The sequence below is a fragment of the Acartia tonsa genome, chromosome 7, assembly GCF_053477335.1.
Source record: "Acartia tonsa isolate MP-2025a chromosome 7, ASM5347733v1, whole genome shotgun sequence".
In the NCBI taxonomy this organism is placed as follows: domain Eukaryota; kingdom Metazoa; phylum Arthropoda; class Copepoda; order Calanoida; family Acartiidae; genus Acartia; species Acartia tonsa.
The window spans coordinates 38159047-38182972 of NC_137266.1; the positions used below are offsets into that span (position 1 = coordinate 38159047).

The following is a 23926-nucleotide window of genomic DNA, read 5'->3' on the forward strand; positions in this document are numbered from 1 at the left end:
ATAATTAAGAAAAATACTAAATCCTTTTCAAGATATTTTCAATAAATCAACTTTTACTGGCTGTTCAAATCACAAATGTGTTCTTTATGACTTATATTTGGGATTTATGTAATGGTAGAAAATGTTTTCTGAAAAACAGATGGTGGAACATTTTAGATAATGTTCCAAAAAGATTTACATTCTAATTGCTTGTATTATGTAATATAAAAAAGAAATTATTTCAGTTTAATAATGTTTGGAAAATAACAAGGCTTTTAAACTATAGAATTTTTCTATTGTGATAATATTTTACCTTTTAATAAGTAATTATAAGCGTTAGTAAGGACCTTTTATGACTGGCAGAAATGTTGCAAGCAAAATAGTGTTCTCCTAGGGGAGAACCCAAAACTTTTCATACAAAATGACACGATTAAAATTCATTAAAATCCCTTTCTGTCTTGTGAAGAGATATTATATAATTTTAGTAATATTCTTTTTGCTTGGGAACATTTACATAAAATGAAGAACGATCTCTAGGATATTGGTTTCCTTGGGCAGGAAACGGTTTTCTCTAGAAAACAATAATGCCATTTGGGGGTAAAGTTTGAGCAAACGTCTCTTAATTTCGAGTGGTGCTCATAATTTTCTCCTCTTTTTATTATTAGCACTATTTAAAGATAATAGAAGCTACGCCCATGAAGACTTTTTAAGTGGTTGGTGGATTTTTTTCTAGTTGGATTTCTCTTTGGAGGGTAGAGGTGAAAAGAGATAAACTTCTTCTCTACCCAAAAGAATCTTTACTCTGAAGGATAACCATATCGATTCGGTGGTTAGCGAGATCATCCGCTAAACACAGATTCTTCTAGACTAGCGGCTGTGCTCGTACCATCTAGGGCTCTGAGTTCGAAGGGCAAAAAGTACTGCTATACACCATCTCAAGACTTAAATTTCAAAGGAACATAGCCTTAAACCATCCCGGCCCCTTTGTACAGCTTCAATAAAATGGAGAACTTAATCGGTTCAGCAGTTATTGGAAATCTTAAGCTTTTAATTTTTTCCTAGAATTCAGTTCTAAATTCCTGGTTTTATAATTTTTGTCTGTCTGAGAGTAGATAAAGGATGGGATATGGCAAAATAATATTATAACCAAACACTCAACAGGGCAGACAATATTAGAGTTTTAAGTTTTAGTTGACTTTTATTGATATATTTACCTAAACACAGGGAGGGAGGGGACATTGGACTGTAAATTGGACTAGTACTATAGTTTTAAAACCACATAATCTAGTTTGTTGGCTTAAAACTTTAGGTGCTTTTATTGAGTTTGAATAGTTTTTTCCACTTTTCAACTAATAACTTTAATCTACAGAAGGGGTTATTTAGTCTATCATCAGTGGGGATTTACATTAATTTATCATCCATTGTCTTATCCCTTACTTTTATTTTTAAGCTAGTTTTTCTTTTTTTCCTTAATTCTTAAGTTTATTGACATTCTAAGCAATGCACGACAAATTGTTGTACATCCTGAATTAGAATTAACAAACATTACTATTTTTGTAATTTTTTTTTTGATAATATGGACAATGCTAGTTTGAACTAACCAATCAAGATTTGATAGATTAATTTACCTAAAGTTTTTTTTCTTCAGAATATTTGTTCCTATTATTGGATTAAATAAATTTAAAATTATATAAGCTATCTATGAATCTTAAATTTCGATAATTTTGTACAATTTTTACATTTTGAATACGAATTTTTAACATTAAATTGGTCCTATAAACTGTGATTTAAGAAAAATTTCTTTGTAATTATACGATGAAATAAAAATTCAATAATGTTGGTATGTACGTAATTTACAAAAGAGAAAAATATTAATAAAAAATGATTATTTTTAAATTTATTAAATACTTTGTTGGCATAAAATTTATACAAAATGTTTTAAAAATGACAGTAACAATGATATTTTATGTTATACCTAGTCTTCTTTTGAAACTAAATAGAAAAAGTCTTTTTCGCCAAAATCTTATATCTAGTTCATGGATAGTCCCCTTTGATTATTTCTTTGATTCTATATTTGTCCTGTTAAATTTTTATTTTGTGATTTCAATCAAAGTGGCTATAATACACTGGACCCCCCTTCTATTAGGCCTATACCAGAGGTGCATTTATAGTTTTATCTGACCATCTAACAATTTTAAAATTTCAGAAACTAGACAGAATGATAACTTCTAGATTGTTACATAGAAAATGTTATCAGACCACAGCCGCTATTTCCCAGCAAAAACGGTAAGCGAGTGACATTGTTATAACCGGCCGAGTCAAGTGTAACGAATTTGTTAGTTTTCGTAAACAATCCTAGCCTATTATAAAAAGTAGAAAGGTTATTTTATCTAAGAGATGGATCTCTGGACTGATATAGTTCTCCTTTACTATGTAGATTCTCATAGGTACAGTGAAGGTTTAAAACTATGGGGAAAGCTCCACCACCCTTCAAAGATAATAAAATTGAAGTATAGGTACATAGATCATTAAGGTATTAATATAAAAATATTAAAAGCTTCCAATGCTTTCTTTAATTCTAACGTGCAAATGAATAATATTTATATGTAGATAATCAACATTTTGAGAAAAATATTTTGTTAATTATATTTTACCAAAAGTAATTTGGATCAAAATATTATTCTAATGAAAATGCCTATCAGTTATAAACATGTTATTTTCCTTATATTGATAAAGGGAGGAGTAGATTGCACTAAAAATCCGTAAAGGTGTGAGTTTTAAGGCTTAAAAAAAGTACCTAGTAGAACGATAATATTCACTAAATATGTGTATTTCTTATTAAAAAGAACTAGGTATAGACGAAATTTTTTTTTAAAGTTAACATAAATTTTTATCGTTCTACTACTTTTTTTAACTTAAAACTTATTTAGTTCTTTTTGTTGTTTATTTTGCTTCTTCAAGCTTTGTATATCTGAAGTTTAAGATTTCGACAACTACTGAAATGATTAAGTTTTAGTTTTTAAGAAAGCTTTACATAGGTCTTTGCTTAATTTCTGGCTGTTTCATTTTTAGATTTCAGCCTTGGGTCGGTTTTAGGCTATTTTTGTGCCCCCTTCTTACTTACCCCTTTCAATACAGAGCCCTTAGATGCTAGCTAAGGGCGCAGCATCTGTTACAAAATTGGATAGCAAGCACGTACTTGAGTAAATTTTCTTCTTTCATATTAAATATTGAGCAACAATAGAGAAAGTTGCATAATTTCACATCAAAGGTATATGGATACCAGTACAACAATGGATTTATTATTTCTTGTATCTTACACAAGATTATCATGAACTCTAATAAAATGAAACTTGTAGCTGGCTAACATAACGCCCCCCTCCACGTCAACATCCTTTACCTCCCCCCCCCTTCTTACTGGATTAACGAACTGACCAATAAATGAAGTACATGTTAACAACCTAAATTGACAACAATTTTTTCCGTCATTATATCCATGTAATAACAATACTATCGTCTGCTAATAATGTTCCTTTTAAGATTTGACGAAAAATCGGGTTAGAAGCGTAATCTAGATATAGTATGTCTATTATCCATGTATAATGTATAGGGTTGGGCCGGATACTTTTTTGGCCGGATACCGGATACCGGATATCCGGCTGATTTCAAATGCCGGATATCCGGTATCCGGCCGGATATCCGGCCAACGCCGGATATCCGGCAAATATCCGGTTATCCGGCCAAATTACCGGATATCCGGCCGGATAACCGGCTAAATTACCAGATATTAAAGTAGCAAAAAAAAATTATTAATAAACTTTTGAGATTTCATATATAAAATTTACATAAAGATAAACATATTCAAAAAATGTTCTTCTAGCTTCAATAATAAGAAAATTATAGCCATTTAAAATTTTAAAAAGCAGAGATTTTTGGTGTAAAATATAAAAAAAGTTATAGCCGGATATCCGGCCGGATAGTTTCAATATCCGGTATCCGGCCGGATATTTAAAATGGCCGGATATCCGGCCGGATATCCGGCCACACCGGATATCCGGCCCAACCCTAATAATGTACATCTATTTTATATCTATTATTTCACCATATTCCTGTATAGATAAGCTTCATTCATGAAACTTTAAATTGAAACACTAAATTGATGTATTCATTGTGTACCTACATCCCCAATGATGATAAAGAATTACCTATATCTTCTGTAGATTAAAATTATTGGTTAAAATTTTTGACGCTACTAGTTTGGAACCCACCAAACAAAATTCAATAAAAGCACCCATAACTAACGAATAAGATTATAAAACTGTGTGCCAATGTAATTTACAGTCTAATGTGCCCATCCATCTTGTCCCCACAAGGAAATATCGTAGAGTAAGAGTATGGTCAAGTCATCTTATACAGCGGATGAGCTTAAGCATACATTTAGTATTACTATAATTGGTACTTAATTGTACTTGTATAAAAGGCCAAGGCATTCTCTATAATCTTAACTATTAACCAAACACCAAAGATAAAGCAGGAGCAAATACAAATTTTAGCGACTCTAGTCTTACGTGATGCTGTTAAGACTCGCACCTTAAAGGTCTCCCATCGACGGTATTTATTGAATTATTAGGCCCTTCAGGTAAAAAATTAAATTGACTATACCTAACAATAACATAAAAAAAACTTTGGGTATAGTCCCTTTCGAGGCAACGCCTCTTTAGGGGCGTTTCTTTGTATTTTTTTACAGTAGTTTTTACCCTATTTCTAGCCCCTGTGGGGGCTCTAACCCTGCGAGGCAATCACCTAACCTAACTTAATGTAAAGTAACCCATCAAAAGGTACTGTGAAAATACGACGAAACGCTCCTTAAGGGGTATTTCCATAAATTTAAAGCTCTACTTAGGCAAATAGTTCAGACGAATAATCAGACCTATTTTCATTATTTATAGATGGCAACATAAGGAGTCAGTGAGAATAGGATGCTCCAGTGGATTTTGGGGCGATACCCCCACAGCAGTGCCCCAGCTTCTATATGGGGGTAATATACAGGTAGAGTACCTAAACTATTAATTAAAACTGGTATCCAAAGTTTTTAATTACACATTTCATGCGATGCACATTGGGGCAAATCAACCAAAAAGGGGATTTAATTATTTAGTACCCTTAAAATTCATCTCACAAAAATTTCATTTTATACTTTTTTGTAGGTAATTTAACAACAAACAAATTTGCTTTTATGTTTTTTTCTGTCATTTAAAAGGAACATGGAGATAAAGGTCATTTTATGAAGGTAGATAGAAAATTACCAGATTAACCCCTCCCGAAAATAGCCCCCCCTTACCCTATCCATCTATCTATCCATCAATCTATCCATCTATCTATCCATATATCTATCCATCTGTCTATCCATCTATCTATCCATCTATCTATCCATCTATCTATCCATCTATCTATCTATCCATCTATCTATCCATCTATCCATCTATCTATCCATCCATCTATCCATCTATCTATCCATCTCTCTATCCATCTCTCTATCCATCTATATATCGATCCATCTATCTATCCATCAACTATTCATCTCTTTATCCATCAACTATCAATTTATCCATCCATCAATCTATCCCTCTATCTATCCATCCATCTATCCATCTGTCTATCCATTTACTTATCCATCTATCTATCCATATATCTATTCATCTACCTATCCATCTATCTATCCATCTATCTATCCATAAACTATCTTGAATTTCGTGTTTAAAATGTCTAATTAGGGGTTTTGGTTATCAGAGCAATATGAGAATTTTTTAGTAGCGCAGCTACCCTATCACTAGCTTTTTGGGCCCTTTAAAGTGTAACTAGGTTATTTGTAGTCCGATTTTAGTGTTCAAAGTGTCAAATTTGGGGTCATGGAATTCATTTCAGTAGGAGGGGAGGGGATGGTGTAAATGGGGGTGGATGGGGATCCTTATTTTAGCAAGCTACAAGTTTCACTTTATTTTTATGTTTAATAAATCCATTATAAATGTGGGCATGATTAACATAAATTTTTATTAACTAATATCTATATTTATAATGATATTATGATTCTTGTTTACTGTTTATATGTATACTAGCGGCTTCGCCCCTAGCCTCTAGGGGATTTGCCCCAAGAGGTAATTAAACAAGGATGACAACATCCATGAAAGAAGCGAAGCTCTGAAATGGAAGTACAAACGAACATTAACACTTGTCAAGTGTCAGAACTGAATATTAATGCATGTCTATACAAAATTGTAATTAAAACTGATTAAATACATGTTACTGTTTAAGGACATACTGACGTTTTTAGGACTTGATTATACAGATGCTTCGCTTATAACAATAGACGTTATTGAAATAGGAATCAGTATTCAAAAAATCAGATGAATAGGATATTTTTAACATTCAAAACCATTATTTGTTTTTAAAAAAGTAAAAATCAGTTTGTTATAAATGGATGTACAGACTTTCTGGTAACGATTATAGAGTTGCTGTGCTTTCTAAGTCGTACCTAACTGTTGTAGAAATCAGCATGAAAAGTTTGAGATCGATAGGACAATTCTAGCCTGTTTAAGTTAAGTAAAAGAGCTAACTGTACCAGATGTACGGACGGACCGACCCTAATTATAGAAATATGAAAAAATTGGGGGGGATTTTTATTTTTGAAAAAGATCTTAAACAACCACAGGACCAGTAGATATATTCCCTGAAGAGTAGAATTCAATCAGTTTAGTGGTTAGCGAGATCTTAAGGGATGGGCGGACAGACAAACAGACATCAAGCTACTTTGTATTATATATTAACACCTAGGGATCTAAGGAACAAAACAATAAATATAAATATAACAATATTTAATAAATACATATTTAATAAATTATATTACAAAATTATTTGTCTGTAGATGACAATTAGTGGTTGAAAAGTTTTGACACTCATCTTAATGAACCAACCAATAAAAAATCAATTAAATTTCCTGAAGTTCTTATGCTAACGAATATAAAAACGTTATTATAAAACTTTGAAGTTTGGGGACTAGTGTAATTAACAGTCCCCTCCCTTTCTAAATAAAACTGCTGACTTTAAACATGAATACCCTGTAACTACATAATTTAAAAACAAAGCATTACCAATAGACAGACAGATAGACTACTTGCTAATTCAAATTTAGAATGATTATAAGAACCTCACGTTATTTGCATATTAACTTTACGTTTTCGCAGTGAGGTAGGGGACATTGGGCTGTTTATAACACTAGTCCCCAAAGTTTTACAGCTGTGTGTTCAAACGTTTTAACAACTAACTTTAATCTACAAAAGGGGTAATTTTGTAAATTATCATTGGGGATGTACAACAATTTATTGACCTTTGTCTTATCCCTTTAGATCCCTGATATTTGTAATAATCTATAGAAACGATTATTTAGTTACATTAAAACATCAAACATAAAGAGGTTTAGATTTAGGTTTAGCGCCTCCCCCCCCTCTCCTCTCCATCATTTAGTGCAATAGAACTTGAAAATATTTATTATTAACTTTAATTCTAAGTCAGAATAAATATTTCCCAATATGTCTATGTTTCTGTGTCTTTTATTTATTTGAATTATATCTTAAGTTTTGACTTTAAAAGCGCATTTAAACGCCTTTTCTTACAAGCTTTTCGTGCACCCACGTTCAGAAAACGGGCTAAAAACCCCTACGGGGGCGCGGGGGGGTAAATGAAACCAGTACTGGCGATTAAAATATGTCTTTGGGTAATCAAATATCGTTTTTTTAGCCGGTGGCAACCGGTGAAAACATATTTCCTCTTACTGTCTTCTTAAATGTTGATTATAAAACAAACAAATAAAAACTAAAATCTTGACTTCAACTAGAATTATTTAAGACTAATTTCTTCAATTTGTGTTTTTTTCTTTTATACTGTCAAAATATATGTAATGTATGACTCATCAGAAGTTATTTTGTCTAATTACGTTAATTCTAAGAGATTTTATAATACTTTTAAAATTGTTGGTGAAACACAAAAAGTATGCCTTTTTCTGTAAGAAAATTTTTGCATTTCTTGACTTCCATGCATTAGAATGCTTACTTAAAAAGCGTATTTTTACGATTCCTTTGAAATCTGATGTACATTGGGTATGAAAATACTCATAGAATGTTTAAAACTTGATTTGGGGGTGGTGAATTGTTGCCCCTTGTTGCCCCTATGTGCGATGGCTTAAAAACTTGAGGGACTTTCATTAAATCTTGAATTTTTGGTACCAATTAGTAGTTTTCAAACACTACACTACAGAAGAGGTAAATTTGGTTGTCATAATTGGGGAAATGCAACAATTTATCTCCATTTTATTCAAGGGTTGATGAAACTTAGACTTCCACTTTGATTAGGTACATAATCTACATTGTGTTAATCCTTATACTAAAGTAACAGGATGTTTTTTTGTCTGTGTATCTGTACCGAAGGATCTCGCTAACCGCTGAACCGATCGGGTTCTCCTTAACAGGGTAGCTTCTCATAGGTCCAGGGAAGATTTACAACTATTTTCTTGGGGGCCGGGACACCCCCAACCCCCCAAAAATAAAAAAATACCCCTCCCCAAAAAATAAAATTTTTTAAAATTAAAATTAAAAATGATGGGGGGGGGGGGGGCACCCTCCCCCCCCAAAAAATAAAAAATTTCCATCCCCCAAAATAGTTTTTTTTACTTTTTCTTTTAAAATCTAAAATAAGAAATTGGGTTATAAAATTCGTTACCCTAGAGGCCTCTAGGGGGCGTAGTCGCTAGTTTAAAGATAATTCAAGATCCATTGTCTAAAGTAACAGTAAGTCTCGCTGTCGGTTTGTAATTGTATGTTTTAAAATATTCTATTTATGTAAATAAATGTTAGGAATATATAAATGTTATTTAAATGAATTACCCCCCCCCCCTTCCCTCCAAAGTATGACATAGGACTTTTATTTGAAATAAATGTTTTTTCTTTTCTTTTCAGTACCTGATGTCAGACTACCTGTCCGAAGTTACCATGTCCCTGCTAGTTGCTGCCAGGTATAACTATCTACTTTGAAGCTGAAATAAAATTAAATCAATTAAAATAGCTGTTTGATGGGCAACATATGTAAACACTAAACAACCATGAATGGACATGCAATCAAAGAGGGATGTTTACTTAATTTGGAAACCAATTGGACAATTTTGAAGAAATTTAATCTTTGACTTGATTTTTAATGTCCCATGGGTTTTGGCCCTATTTCAAATAAAAAGATTTATTTTAAAGTAATTTTACTAAGAAGCTTCATATTTTTTTCTAATAAACTTTAAATTTTTCAGATCCAAAAATCCACAATTAGGATTTACACCAGATTTTCTGGAAAGCATTGCACCTCACCTAAAAGAAATCAAAAGACAAGGTCAGTGTATTTTTTAATAGCACAACTATAATAATTACACCATTAGCGAAAATATCCTTATATAAAAGCAACAGGATGTGTGTCTGTCTGCTTGTGTATAACGGAGGATCTCGATAACCACTTACCAGTTATAATTTTCTCTTTCAATGTAGCTTCTCATAGGTCCAGGAAGGTTTATAACTATTTGAGGGAGGGTAGAACACTCTACAACGAGATATCGCCCTGACATAAGTGTAGCATCTCTATAATTCTTGTTGCTTGTCTATACCCGTTTGCCCGTCTGATATTTGGTCATAACTTTGGATGTTGTCATCCTTGTTCTCTGTCCCTATTGTTTTCTTATTAAGTTTTTAATATGCTTTTTATCATTAGGTACCTACTATATATAGATTATTCTAAAATTTTAATAATGTGTTTTCCTCTTTTGCACATAATGATATTTTATTGTTATTATAATAAATATTTGGTATATAGGACATTTATTATGATCAATATATATTTGTACTGTTTAATGGTTTTTGTATTGTGTAAGACAAAATAGTTGTACAATGTTGTATAATTTAGTACCATGTAATTTGATTTGCAGACAGCTCTTTTTTTATAAAAGTAATAGGACATGTGTCTGTCTGTACTACTGGATCCTTTACAGCTTCTCATCTGTCCTGGGAAGGTTTATAACTATTTTGGGGAAGGTATCACTACCCTCCCGAGAGAATTAAAAATTAGACCAAGTCTGGGATTTGCATTAAATAGTAGTCATTAAATGAAATTCAGCATTTTTTAAAATCAAAAGCTATATTCCAAAAAAACAAATTTAGATTGAGATACAAATATTCTGTTCTCTTTAAGTGCTAATGTTCGTTTTTCCTACCATCTGATTTTAGAGCTTTGCTTACATGGATGTTGTTATCCTTCTTTTATCAGAATTTATGTTCTTTCCATAGTGACAATATAGACTGAGGAAAAATAATTGAATTGGTCCCCCCACTGGGAATTATAATAAAAAAGCACATACAACAATATTTGTTCACCATCAAGAATAGAAATAAAGTCTCTAAAGAATAATTTAACTTGGGCGACGCTTATTTGATTGGAGGCATGCAGGCGACTATTGTTTTAAGGATTAATTAATGATTTTTTCACTATTACAGAGATTTTTTGGCGGTTTTCCTCAAAGTGTCATAGTGAACAAAGAAAATTCATCCCCTCTTAAAAAAATTAAAATAGGGGCCGGGGGGGCGGGAGGTTTTTTCCTGTTTTTACATATAAGATTACGTTAGGTAGAGCCAATTTTTTCATTACTGTGTTTTTCAAATTATTTTTAAGATAACCTATCTCTGTCGCAATTGTACAGTATGGCTATACAAGGACAAATATTTACACGTCTAAATTGCTATAAAACAAGGACAATAACATCCATAAGCAGGGGTATATATTCTGCAAGGGATCCCCTGCTAAAGGGGTGGGGGGAAAAGAAGAAATAAATAGTTCAGAAAACATTTCTTTCATTTTATTCCCCTCCTTTGGGAGAAAAGCTTGGGGGAGGGGGGAATTAAATGTTTTTCAGCAGGAAAAAAACAAATGTTGCGCAGAATATACACCCCCGTCCATAAGTTAAGCAGCGACGCTCATGAAGTTAGAATTAACAACTTCCAAAAGCATGAAAAAAGTGAATAACACACAGATAAATATAATTGCTTATAAATCAGCAGCAGTACCGATGGACAAAGTGATATGTATAGTAGATATCCATTCGTCAGCTATTATTTAACAATAATCAACTTTCCATCTAAAATTGCTGAAAGAAAAACACATTTTCCCAAAATAATTGTATACCCAACCTTAGTAGCATTACAAACAGACTGATTGACCTAGTAAATCTTAAAGTGGATGCTCATTTGTACAGGAAATCTTCACTATTATGTATAGCAGCCAAGAAAAGCACGTACCCTGTTATACGGACATTTTTAATTATCAAGAAGATTCGTATCTAACACGGATTTAGTTAGCTCTTCCTAAAATTTTTATGCATCATATCAAATACATTCCGTATGGAAGGACTTACAAACGTACAATGTTGGAGAGGCTGCGCTTACGAAAAGTATACAGCACTATTTACTTTACACCACATATATTGATAGAAGAATATGAACTAGAAATAATTTATTTCAAGCAAATATTTTATACTACATGGGTTTAATTCAGGGCTCGGCATTTGCGCACCAGCCGCCTGTAAGCCTCAAAAAGCAATTTTTTACAATTTAAAAAAACACCTGTATGAATTTTTTAAAGATACCAGGAACATTTTATTGTGATCTGCACTAGATGATAGATCCTTATTGTTTTAGGAATAAGAATTGTTACAAATGGCGGTGGAATCAATCCAAAGGGTAAGAATTTTAATTATTGTAACATACTAACGTTTACCGGATATAAAATTACCTAGGAAGAACATTTAATGTTATAATAGTCTTCCTTATTATTTAGCCTGAGTATGACAAATGGATGTATAAAATACGTGGATTTTATGATAGGGGGAAAAATTTTCGTCATTTCAGGTTGTTATTTCCCCTGTCATTTATTGGTCAGTTCGTTTATCCAGTTAGAGGGTTTCGAACCATCTTCCTTTAGAATTGTTGGTGAAAGTCCTAAAAACTCACTACATCAAAATTGAACTATTTCATTAAATTGTTTGGATTTAGTTGAATCTATCATTATTACCCACTTTCAATGAATTTGAAAATAGTTAAATAATTTTGTTTCCGCTTTGAAACCGGTTGATATTCGTTGAATAGAACTGGTTCTAATCCATACTGAAAAATCATTTATAACATCGTATTACAGACAATTTTCCACGAATATTAAAATGAAAATAATAAAATTAATACCACTTTTGTTAGACTGGGCCTTTGGGCTTCCAAACTGGTTTTGATCTTTTAAAATTTTATATTTCAATATCCACAGAATGCTGTCTATAATACTATGCGATAAATGAGTTATTCTATAAATGTTTTTTTTATTTTCAGCTTGTGTAGAAATGCTACAATCCCTAGCAAAGGTAAATAATATTTTTATTTTATTTTGTCTAAATTAAAATATATCTTTACCATTTCTGGTGCTTTCCCAGAAAGTGCCTATGAAGCACTAAAACCCACTCTCCTTTATCTTTGAAATAAATAAATTGAAAATAATGTTAATTTTCTACTATCTTTAACCCTCCGGGGCCTATTCCTCCAGTGCTTTAACCCTGTGGGTGGGGCTACAAGTAGCCAATATAACCTAGCCTAACTTGACATAAAATGATAAATTAGATTAGACTAGGTATTTAATATTTTCAACGAAAAAAAAGTAAAAAACATATACCTACCAATGATTAGAAACGACAATGGCATAAATTTTACTTTTCTTTAGAAACAAGGAGTAGAATTCAGCATAGCAACAGTGACTGGAGACGATCTTATGCCTCACAGGGAAGCTTTGATCAGCGAAGGAGTTAAAGAAATGTTTTCTGGAAAGGTAACACACAAAAAGAAAACTATTAGTGGCGCAGCAACTCTATAACCCGGGAACTGACCTTAATATTGACACGACCGTCAAAACATTAACTTTGCTACCTTTTAAAAATCAAAAGTATCATTTAATAGCTTATTATTAATATGTTACTTTAATGTAAATGGTTGCCCTTATTTAGTAAGTAATAGAATAAAATTCAAACTTGAAAAATTAAATTATCTTTTAAACCTCTCTTTCATCCAAAAAAACACCTTTCTCCTTTATTTTAGATTAATTAGAAATAGTATGATAAATTATTTCGCACACTTATGCTTTGTATGGTTTAATGAATTTATTCTTCCTTTTTAATAAGGGGGGGGGGGGGAGTTTTGACACATGATAAAACACAGGATTTAAGCAAAAAAAAATGATTTTTTTCGGACAGGTATTTTGGGTATTATGCTAGATATCCAAAATACACTTTTTGTTGGACACCCTGTAAAATTAGAGTTTTGGCCAAAATAGCATTATGTGCACTTTTTACATGAATAAACGATCATTTTGGTGTATAAAATGTATAGGTTGGATGTAAGATTGATGAAAAAATTAATTTTTAAAATTGTGAAAAAATGGGTGTTTTTTAAATTTTTGTTACCTACCTTCATAGATAGCTAGATATCTAGACATCCAGGGACTCTGAAACTTTTTTTTGGCCATCCAGCATCCTTGAATCACCCAACGGACCAAAATATAGAGTATTAACAAAATCGGAGAGGTAGTGCAGAAAAGTGGTACATTTGGCAAATAATGCACCATATACAATGATTATTATGAATAGTTTTAGGAACAAAGCTTCTCAATTTTTATAAATGTGTGTATGTCTTCCTTTCTGTATTTCTGAAACATTTCAAATAAATTTGAATTATAAGCCACTATTTTTTTTATGTCAGTCCTTTAACTTTGTTTAAAATACTTGATTTATATTGTTCTTTCCTTTCAATGGCCTTGGTTTCTAAATTTAATAGTAGTCCATGAATCCACATTCATTTACTGTAGGTATTACTTAAACTCTCCATCCAACTATTAAAATTTGAAAATAACAAGGATGAAAACATCCATTAAAGCGAAGCTCTGAAACGGTGCAGTGGGACAAACGGATATTAACACTTATAAATTGTCATAACTAAATAATCAGAACATAAATGTATAACAGAATTGTAAGTAAATTTGTTGAAAAACTGAATAATTACAGGATAATTTTTAAGGACATTGTTAAAGGGCTCGGCAGACTGTATACCTCAGGCAAACCTTTTACAATTTTAAATATCAACTAAAAGGTCGAACCTGACCCAAGTATGACAATCCCTCTTATCAAAGATCTTTTAAAGCATCAAAATGGGTTAAAATTTACAGCTTAGTCACAGCTGATGCGCAGCTGCCGAGCCTTGTATACTATTTATTGAAAGCATATAATATGTATATTAATCATATATGTACACCTTAAAAACTCTCCAAAAGTTTTAATTGAGGTCTAAGTCGATGTTAAAAAAAATTTTCTTTTTAACAGAATGATATAAGAAATTTCGACTTTTTAACCATATGAGTAGACTAGTTCTAGGGACATTTTTCTTATTAAAATCACAATATTATGTATATGATATGTTATATTACATAAGCTATAACCTGTTTATGAAAGGTTTTAACTTTATTTTTACATAGAATAAGCTTTTGTTGGCATTTGTGACTCATAAAGTTAAAAAAATCCCCAAATCAGCCAAAAAACCAACTGTGCCCCCTTAATAGCGTCTATTGGCTTAATTAAATTTCACAGAAGTTAAATTTCGTGAGGAGGATTATATTATCTTTGCTTGTCCAATCCCTGAAAATTATACAACTGAATGTGCAAAAAAAATATTTGATAATCAATATTTGTTTATTTTTTTGCATTGTACTGTAATACAGATGAAGATTCTGCAAGAATGCAATATTAATAAACATAAAAATATCAAAATAGGTTAAATATCATGTTTTCCAGTATAGCTTCCAAACCGATTAATATCCACTGGATTAGAACTGGTTCTCAACCATATTAAAAAATATTATAAAAATAATACAGACAATTTTCCATGAATATTTAAATAATAATTAAATAAACACCAGTTTTGTTAGCCCGGGTCTGATTTTAACAGCAGTTTTAAACAATCGGAAATAGACAGTTATACATCCTGCTACTGTTTTATCACTTTCTTCATAATTTAGAAATATTTTTAGTATACTTATCTTTTTTCTGTAACCCTGCATTCTTGCTCTAACAGATTCTTGGGAGAACACAAATATTATTTTAAAGGATTGTGGGGTTTAAATAAGCGCAGCTAATCAAACATATAGCTTAATTATTGGTGGATAGTACCTAAAGACTGTTGGTATGTAACATAAATAAACTGTACAAAATTATATTAAGATTCCCCAAGAATAGAAAAAGGTTTAGGATTTACATTATTAACAGGAACTGTTATTAAACTTTTAAGTCTTGAGATCCTTTGTTCAATGTTGAGACATTCCCAAATTTACATTCATGGTTAAAGATATTCCTATTTTACTCCTAAAAGTTTTGTCACGAGCCTGACATAAGAGACAATTCTATTTTTCAAAGATTAGGTATTACTTCCTTATATCCCTGTTCAAAACTGAAATCAAATGCATCTTTATTTGTTGAAGAATGAAGGTGCTTTGCAAACTTAAAGCTGATTTATCTTCAAGAAAAAAAACTATTTTCTAAATCTACAAAAATAGTGGAATTTCACAGTAGGCATTGCATAATGTATTTTAGCAATTTTTTCCTTATAAAATCACTAAAAATAAAACAAAATTTATCCTTACTTCTATCATATCTTTCGATCTAATATTAACCTCTTTTAGTTGGTCAAAACGACTGGACTGCTGTTTAAGATGACCTCTTGAATTTTGGGTAAAAGTTTTCTGTAGCAATGCATATCCAGTTTATAATTCACTTGGTCCATCCATCGGTCTGTAATGCTTTAAATTACATAAATACTTCATAACTTACTTTGTGTGTTTGTCAATACAGAGTTACAGACTCATTGACGTCCTGTTACTTTGATATAAGGATTTAGCAATTCTCCTTCTGTGGATGATTAAAATAAAATATTATTGGTACAAACAATGCATCTAGATAAGAGTTAGGACTTTAGGGGGCCTGGTGTCGCTTCGGGTACTAGACCTCTCAACGCACCTTAAAACATACTCCGCTCATGATTGCGTTGTAAAGCTTCCATTTGTCCATCAGACAACCAACTCTTTGAGATGCACGACCTTTGTCTGAGAATTCCCAACTGTGCATGGTAACGAGTTGCGCCTGTTTTGGGCCAAGACATCCCCCCCCACTCTAACTATTTACGTCGCGCACCTGACATAGCAGCAGTGAAAACCATTTTTAACGTCTTTAGTTTTGACACGGTGTCGGACCGAGATTCGAACCTATCACCTTCCCGACGACGAGCGGACGGATGCGCTACGCGTTGAGCCACGGTCGCAGGATTTTAATGCATCTAGATAAGTAAACTTTAATAGAAAAAATGCTAAATAAGTTTAGGTAGGTATGTAGGTTTATGTAAGTTTGGGGATAGATGCAAAAAAAACTTGAATAGGTATCAATGCTACTTAATAGGTCAAAGTTTAATCTGTCTTTATTCGATTATGTACATTTGTTTAATTTTTCTTGTTATAACTTCACTGATGTCCTCCCAATATTTCAATTGATATTTATCCCAAATGATGATAAACAAAAATACACTCCTTCGTTAGTTTAAGATTAATTGTTGAAAGGTTTGGAGCATTACCAACCAGTGAAAATTCAAAAAAGTGCCTAAAATTTTGAGCTAACGAATATAAAACTTTGGGTACCAGTGTCATTTTTAACAGTCCAATTGTCCCCTCCCTTGCTGAAAATCCCAAAGCATTATGATTTTTACTTTAGATTTTAAACTTTATTTGTACTTAAAATCTAACTATCTATTTCCATGTAGTATATGAAGGAAACTTTTTTAATAGTGACCATGCTTGCGGCGCACAAAACATATTTGCAATTCTAAAGTTTTTGCAATAGTTCACAGATGGAGTTTGCTCACATAAAATACTAGCAGAATTCTCACGACAGTTGTTATTTCAATTATAATATTTTACTGTTTTGTCTTTGAAAGTAATAATATAAAAAATTCGCCTTTCCTATGTAGTTTTGAGTACATTATTTACTGAAAAATCATGTATAGCATCATATTACAGACAATTTTCCACGAATATTAAAACAAAAATCCCATAACGAATTCCTATCAGTTTTGTTAGTCTGGGCATATAGGCCTATAGTCAAATAATCTACCTGGCTTTACATCTCAACTAATCTTTGGAGTAAGGCTATTCAGTTCAAATAATCTACCTGCCTTTTCATCTTCAGTAGTCTTTGAAGTTTGGCTATATAGTAAAAAATAATCTACCTGTCTCTCCATCTTAAGTAATCTTTAAAGTTTGGCTATATAGTACAAATAATCTATCTGTCTTTCAATCTCCAGTAATCTTTGAAGTTTGGCTATATAGTACAAATAATCTATCTGTCTTTCAATCTCCAGTAATCTTTGAAGTTTGGCTATATAGTACAAATAATCTACCTGTCTTTCAATCTCCAGTAATTTTTGAAGTTTGGCTATATAGTACAAATAACCCGCGACCGTGGCTCAACACGTAGCGCATCCGCTCGTCGTCGGGAAGGTGATAGGTTCGAATCTCGGTCCGACACCGCGTCATAACTAAAGACGTTAAAAATTGTTCCCACTGCTACTATGTCAGATGCGCGACGTAAATAGTTAGAGTGGGGGGAATGCCTTGGCCCAAAACAGGCGCAACTCGCTACCGTGCACAGTTGGGACTTCTCAGACAAAGGTCGTGCATCTCAGAGAGTTGGTTGTCTGATGGGTGATTGGACGCATTACACCGCAATCATTGCAATTGCAAGTACGTTCCAAGGTGCGTGGAGATATAGGTCTTATATAGTACAAATAATATAACTGTCATTCTATCTATTATATAGCTTACTTTGCTTTACGTTTCATATAATCTACCAATAATCTACATATACATCTCCAGTAATCTGTGGAGTTTGACCATGTAGCACAAGTAATCTACCTGTCTTTCAAGCTTTACTACAGTAATCTTTGGCTATATAGTACAAGTAATCTACCTGTCTCTCTATCTCCAGTATTCTTTGTAGTTAGGTAATACAGTACAATTAATCTACCTGTCTTTCTATCTCCATTAATCTTTGAAGTTTGGGCTCTATATTACAAAAATCTACCTGCCTTCCCATCTCTAGAAATCTATATAAACAGTAATAATAATCTACCTGAATTTCAATCTCCACTCCAGTATTCTTTGGAATTTGCACATAATTGAAATGTTTGCTCTGTGGATAAAATTACCTGGCAAATAGAAAAAAACATGTGTTTTAAGTAGGGAAGCTGCACTATAGTTCCAAGTCTTTTATCAGAATATACCATAGAAGTGCAGCTATAATTTTTTTACAACGTTTATCTATTTAAAGTACTAGTTTGAAAAATGAAGGGAGGTAGTTGTCTGTATATGCATCTATACTATAATAGATCTGTTAGTGGTATGAACAGATCACACGGAGAGACACTCATCCTGTCACATCTTTATAAAAGAATGTATTATAATTTTAGGATTTCCCCGCAACTGTAAACTCTATGAACGCCTATTATGGTGCTGGCCCCGTGGTGACAGCACTAAATATGGGAGCAGATATTGTTGTCACAGGTTAAATGTTAAGCAAGGGTTTAAAGAGATAAGACAATGGCCGATAAATTTATGTACATCCCCGATGATGATACACAAATTTTCGTCATCTGTAGATTAAAAATCATTTTGGAGGGAAGAAGTACCCTTTTCCAAAATATATCTATATCTAAACAATCTCTGGACCTTAATAGAAGTTACGGTGAAGGAGTTTCTTATCGAATCAGCGCGGCGGTAGCAGGAAGACTGTTACTGTTATGCTTGATAAATGGGTTTATGTATGTTGGACTTAAACATGACATTGAACAATCAAATTTAATATACAACAATCTATGTTTTATATTAAACCATCGATTCTTATATCTGTCTCTCTGTCTATTTATTCTATCTGTGTATCTTATTACAGGAAGATGTACTGACAGCGCCCTACCTCTTGCCCCTCTAATACACGAGTTCTATCTATCTATCTTATTACAGGAAGATGTACTGACAGCGCCCTAGCGCTTGCCCCTCTAATACACGAGTTCGGATGGAAAGAAGACCAATTTGATCAGGAATTTTAACATTATTTATAGAACAATCGGTCTTCATCAACATGCATATAAAATAAAACGCCTGCAGCAGAACAACTACGCCCGTAAAGGTCTTTAGAGCACTTGAGAGAATGGGGGTTAGTTTGTTTAATAAGTAAAAAGGATTTTTTTATTTGACTGGGGGAACATTTTTCTTGGAGTGACTTGTCTTTTTTTTTGAGGGTTATGGTACCCTCCCTAATAAAAGTTTTACACATTTACTGGATCTATAAGAACTTTCACTGTAAAGGAGAACCATATTCGTTTAGCGGTTAGCGAGACTCTTCGCTACAAAATGAGCTTTAAAATGCTCATATTAAGTCAACATATTTTCAATAATAGTTAGGTATTCATCGCATCGTATTATAGACAGCTTTCCGCGGTTATTACAAATTAAATATTAGTTGAAAATTGTCTACGATGCTATATATCATTTGTCAGTATGGCTGATATTAATCGACTTTTTACAATTTACTATTAGAATATGACATTGCAGCGCTACTTATGGCCAAAAGTTTTAATGTTATTGATTGATTTACATTACCTTTTTTGTGTGTGCAGAAATTTGGTAAAGTAAACGTTGAAAGTGCTAATATATATTTGCTGATTTATTTCTGCAATTCGGTATTGGATAAATATGTAGGTGGATAAAAAGGTTACTTGTGTCTTTCAAATCGTTTAGGTATATTTCCTTGGTAGAGTACATTTGTGTTTTCATTATGTTCGATTTTCGGGTCAAAATTCTTACTATATAAGCTTCAACTTTAAGATTGTGGTATTTCTGTTTTAGATTTGAAATTTAAAGAAGTTCTTCATTGCAAATGCCAAACCTATTTAGTTTTCTATTAAAAATTTGCTGAAAATATTTCAATAGGGATGGACCTACTATAAAGATATCGTAAACTTGTGTATTTTAGACTTTAAAACAGTATTAGAAAGCTAAATTATGCATGGCAATTGCTTTAAAAGATTACAATGTGAAATTTACGGGACCATCAGCAATTGGCCAGTCTCCATCAGTCGATTTATAAATTTGTGGGAGTTTTATCCATAGATTATATATCTAATGGATTTACTTTTCTAGGAATTCAACCCACGTTTTCCATTATCCTACGTGTTTATACGTCCTCACGTCATTTATCATGGAGAAACAAAAATAACAATGGATAGTTAGCCGCTATTTTGGGCGGATTTTTAGCGGCTTCTTTGGTTTATGAGCCGGTATTTTAAGCGGATTGGGCATCTGTGGCTTGGATTTTATGACTTAAAAATTACTTAAGTATTTTTTTGTAGTCTAAAATCTCTAAAGCGTCTTGACAAAAGTATTTGATGTGGCATTGTACTAGTTCGTGATGATTTGGGTCAATTTGGAAAAGAGATTTAATGAAATAAGTGTTGTTTTCTTTTAAAAAAATATGTTAGATAAGATTTATTGGTGGCAAATTAGATTTATTATTGGTTTATGCTCGCAGAGATTGTTTTTTTTATCACATGTTTTTTGGTAAAAATTCCTTTTATTTTTATTCAAGTTAATCTAAGAAGGAGTGGAGGGGGTGATTTAAAAAAAAAGGCTATTTCTTTGGAAGGTTTATAATCTATTCCTGGCATAAAAGAAGCTTTACTATAAAGGAGAAACATATATGTTCAGCAGTTAGCGAGATCCTTTGCTACACACCGACAGACATCCTGTTACTTTTATTCCAACAGTAATAAAATTATTTTTTTTATTGCTATCCAAAAATGAAAATGTTTTATTTTTATTGAAAATTTTCATGTGTTTGCACTTTTATCTTTTCATATTTTTCTATAGACAAATAATTCAATATTCAAAACTTTTTTATTTGTTACTTTTTTGTTCTTTTGTTTTCAGCAATTCCTTTGTTATTGTTTCACAGTTTTTGATGGAAAGTTTTCAGGATGGTGGTTTGATTCAGGGATCTGGGGGATAAGACAATGGTCGATAAATAGATGTAAATCCCCAAAATTACCCCTTCTCTAGATCACAATTAATGGTTGAAACGTTTAGACACTTAACTTAATGAGCCAACCCATCAAAATTAAATAAGTCCTTAAAGTTGCCAAGCCAACGAATAAGAAAATGTTACTTATTTAAAAACTTTTGGGGAATAGTGTAATAAACAGCCTAATGTCCCCTTCCTCCCCGGGTTTGATTATAAATATTGTATTAGAACTGATTATTTACTATTGTTTAATCAACTTGAAAAAAGACAAAAGATTTAGGAGAGAAAAACACAACTATGTTCAAAGGTACCAAAGCATGAATTAGTTCTTAACATTGCAGATAACCTAGAATAGTTATTTATAGCATCGTATCATAGACAGCTTTCCTCGAAAATTAAAATAAAAATTATGAGATGAAAACCACTTTGCTAGCCCGGGCTAACAAAACTTTTTATTTGTATACTCGTGGAAAATGTCAGTAATTCAATCCTATACTTTATTTTTCAGTATGGCTGAGAACCTGTTCTAATCCACCGGATATTAATCGGTTTTGAAGCCATACTGGAAAGTACATTATTATATTGAATGTCTTGAAAAATGATTATTTAATACCTCTGGTCTTAAGAAAGAAGTATGTTGTCTATGAATCTGCCTGTTTGGGTCTAACGGAAAATCTCGCTAACTACTGAACCCTAAAAAAATATTTTTTAAAGTTTTTTTCTTTTTAATTTCAAAATTAAAAATGTGGAGGTTCTAAATAAGTTGCTCATCAAACTTTTTGTACAAGTATAAATTGCAACCCCCTTTATCTAAACAATGTTCTACATCTGGACGTCAGAGTCTCATTTAATACATCCCCAATGATAAAAAAATTTGCAAAATGAAATTATAGATTTATATTTGGACTCTAATTATATTTGGAAACCAACCAATCCCAAGTTTTTGATCTAACGAATTTAATAAATTTGTTACAAAACTTTGGGTACCGGTATAATTTCCATCCCAATGTCCCCTTCCCCCCTGGAATAAATGCCCCAGTTTAGTACGTGTCTACTGCACGGTTGGCTTCTATAAATAGCCTAATAATTTGATGGATATTGATTTTAGTGCACTTTTTATTCTTCTAATCTCTTTTTATGTTCCTAAAGTTAATTGAAACAATATAATAATAATATTATTCCTCTCTTAGCTAGCCTGTAATTGGGCTGTAATGATACACTAAATGAATGACTTAAGAAGTATGCTCTTTTGTCCATTTTTATACTAGAATTTTTAACTAGATTGGGATGTAAGTTGTACCACTTTCCAAATTCTACATGTTTATCTCTATCAAATATTCTTGATTTATTTGTATTTTTTCCATCCACAAATATATATTTCTTTACCCCAATTTATATAGTAACTAACAAGGATAATAACATCTTTAAGTAGCAAATAACAAAATAATCACAAGATTATAAAAGCTGAGAAAATTACATTTACTCTCTAGCTTTACGGACTGACGGACTAAATGACTGGTGTATAGTCTAAGTGAATTTTTAAGTAGCTTTGCTTCTAACAAAATTTGCCACTTAAAAAGTTGAATATATCTTGAATTTCTTTGGAATGGGATGGAATGTTATGTAGAATGTATACCCCTGCTTTAACAATGAGCGAGGGAATAATATAGACTCTAAACTATAAATGTACTCAAAGTTTCTATCATTTGTGGACACAAAATCTTTGGGTATCTTATTAGTTTGTACAAACCTACAGTGTCTAACCTTTTCAAACAACTACAGAATGAGTAATTTTGTTTATTCGGGGTTTACTGTACAATACACATTATTTATCCTCCATTGTCTTATCCCGGAATGTGAGGACATTAAAAATACTTTCGATAATTGAGCAAAACTTCGCAAAGATAACATTTTACAAGTTATCTAAACCTGAATATCTTTTATTTGTACAATCTATTCTATTTTGATAAAATAGAAATCTGTTTGTTTGCTCATAATAAAGTATTCATTTCGATTCTTTTTAAAGGTCAAAAAAGATCTAAAAATAAACGAAGGAAAAATCATAACTGCATTGATTTCAGGATAGAATTTTGCTGCTTAATTAGTAAAATAAAACAATTAAGTCAGGAGACCAATATAGATACCCCAGAAAGTTTAGACTTCATCCTTGTATAAAAGTAACAGGACGTCTACCTGTCTGTTTGTTTGTTTGTGTAGCCATTGTTTCTTAGTGTTTGGACCTAAGTAGTCATGGAGAAGGACGAGACACTTTTGTATAGCCACTAGGGCTATCAAGCTCCACGCTCAAGTACATTATGCCTTGACCCGCTGTCTCAAGGGAGCTACTCCTTATTACCTCACCCTCGCCGAGTATGGCAGGTGTCCCAAATTAAGTCACCTTAATGAATGACGCTCTCCGCAGAGGAGCTTGGGATAAGGGTTGTACAGATATTTTGTACAGGACTATTAAGTATCCAAACCACCCAATAATCTCCTTTCTTACACAACCAGGGGAAGTTGCGCGAATGTATTCAACTGAGAAATTCGAGTTGCCACATGGGGACTAGAACTCGAACTCTGATCACCGTAACTCAGTGCGTTACCACTGAGCTACGACGCCCCTTTCTACCTGTCTGTGTGTAGCGAATGATTTCGCTAACAACTAAACAAATA

The 23926-nt window shown here is 32.3% G+C and overlaps 1 protein-coding gene across 1 annotated transcript in view; it reads left to right on the forward strand.

Moving 5' to 3' along the window:
• Positions 1 to 2157: 2157 nt before the first annotated feature.
• LOC145323707 (uncharacterized) overlaps positions 2158 to 23926 on the forward strand; it is a 46026-nt gene continuing 24257 nt past the window's right edge. The window contains exons 1-9 of the mRNA XM_080166175.1: positions 2158 to 2265; positions 4929 to 5028; positions 8988 to 9043; positions 9326 to 9405; positions 11754 to 11795; positions 12432 to 12463; positions 12817 to 12921; positions 18648 to 18741; positions 19198 to 19270. Of these exons, the coding sequence (XP_080022301.1) occupies positions 2198 to 2265; positions 4929 to 5028; positions 8988 to 9043; positions 9326 to 9405; positions 11754 to 11795; positions 12432 to 12463; positions 12817 to 12921; positions 18648 to 18741; positions 19198 to 19270 (650 nt within the window). The 5' untranslated portion in view covers positions 2158 to 2197. The remainder of the gene's footprint in view (positions 2266 to 4928; positions 5029 to 8987; positions 9044 to 9325; positions 9406 to 11753; positions 11796 to 12431; positions 12464 to 12816; positions 12922 to 18647; positions 18742 to 19197; positions 19271 to 23926) is intronic.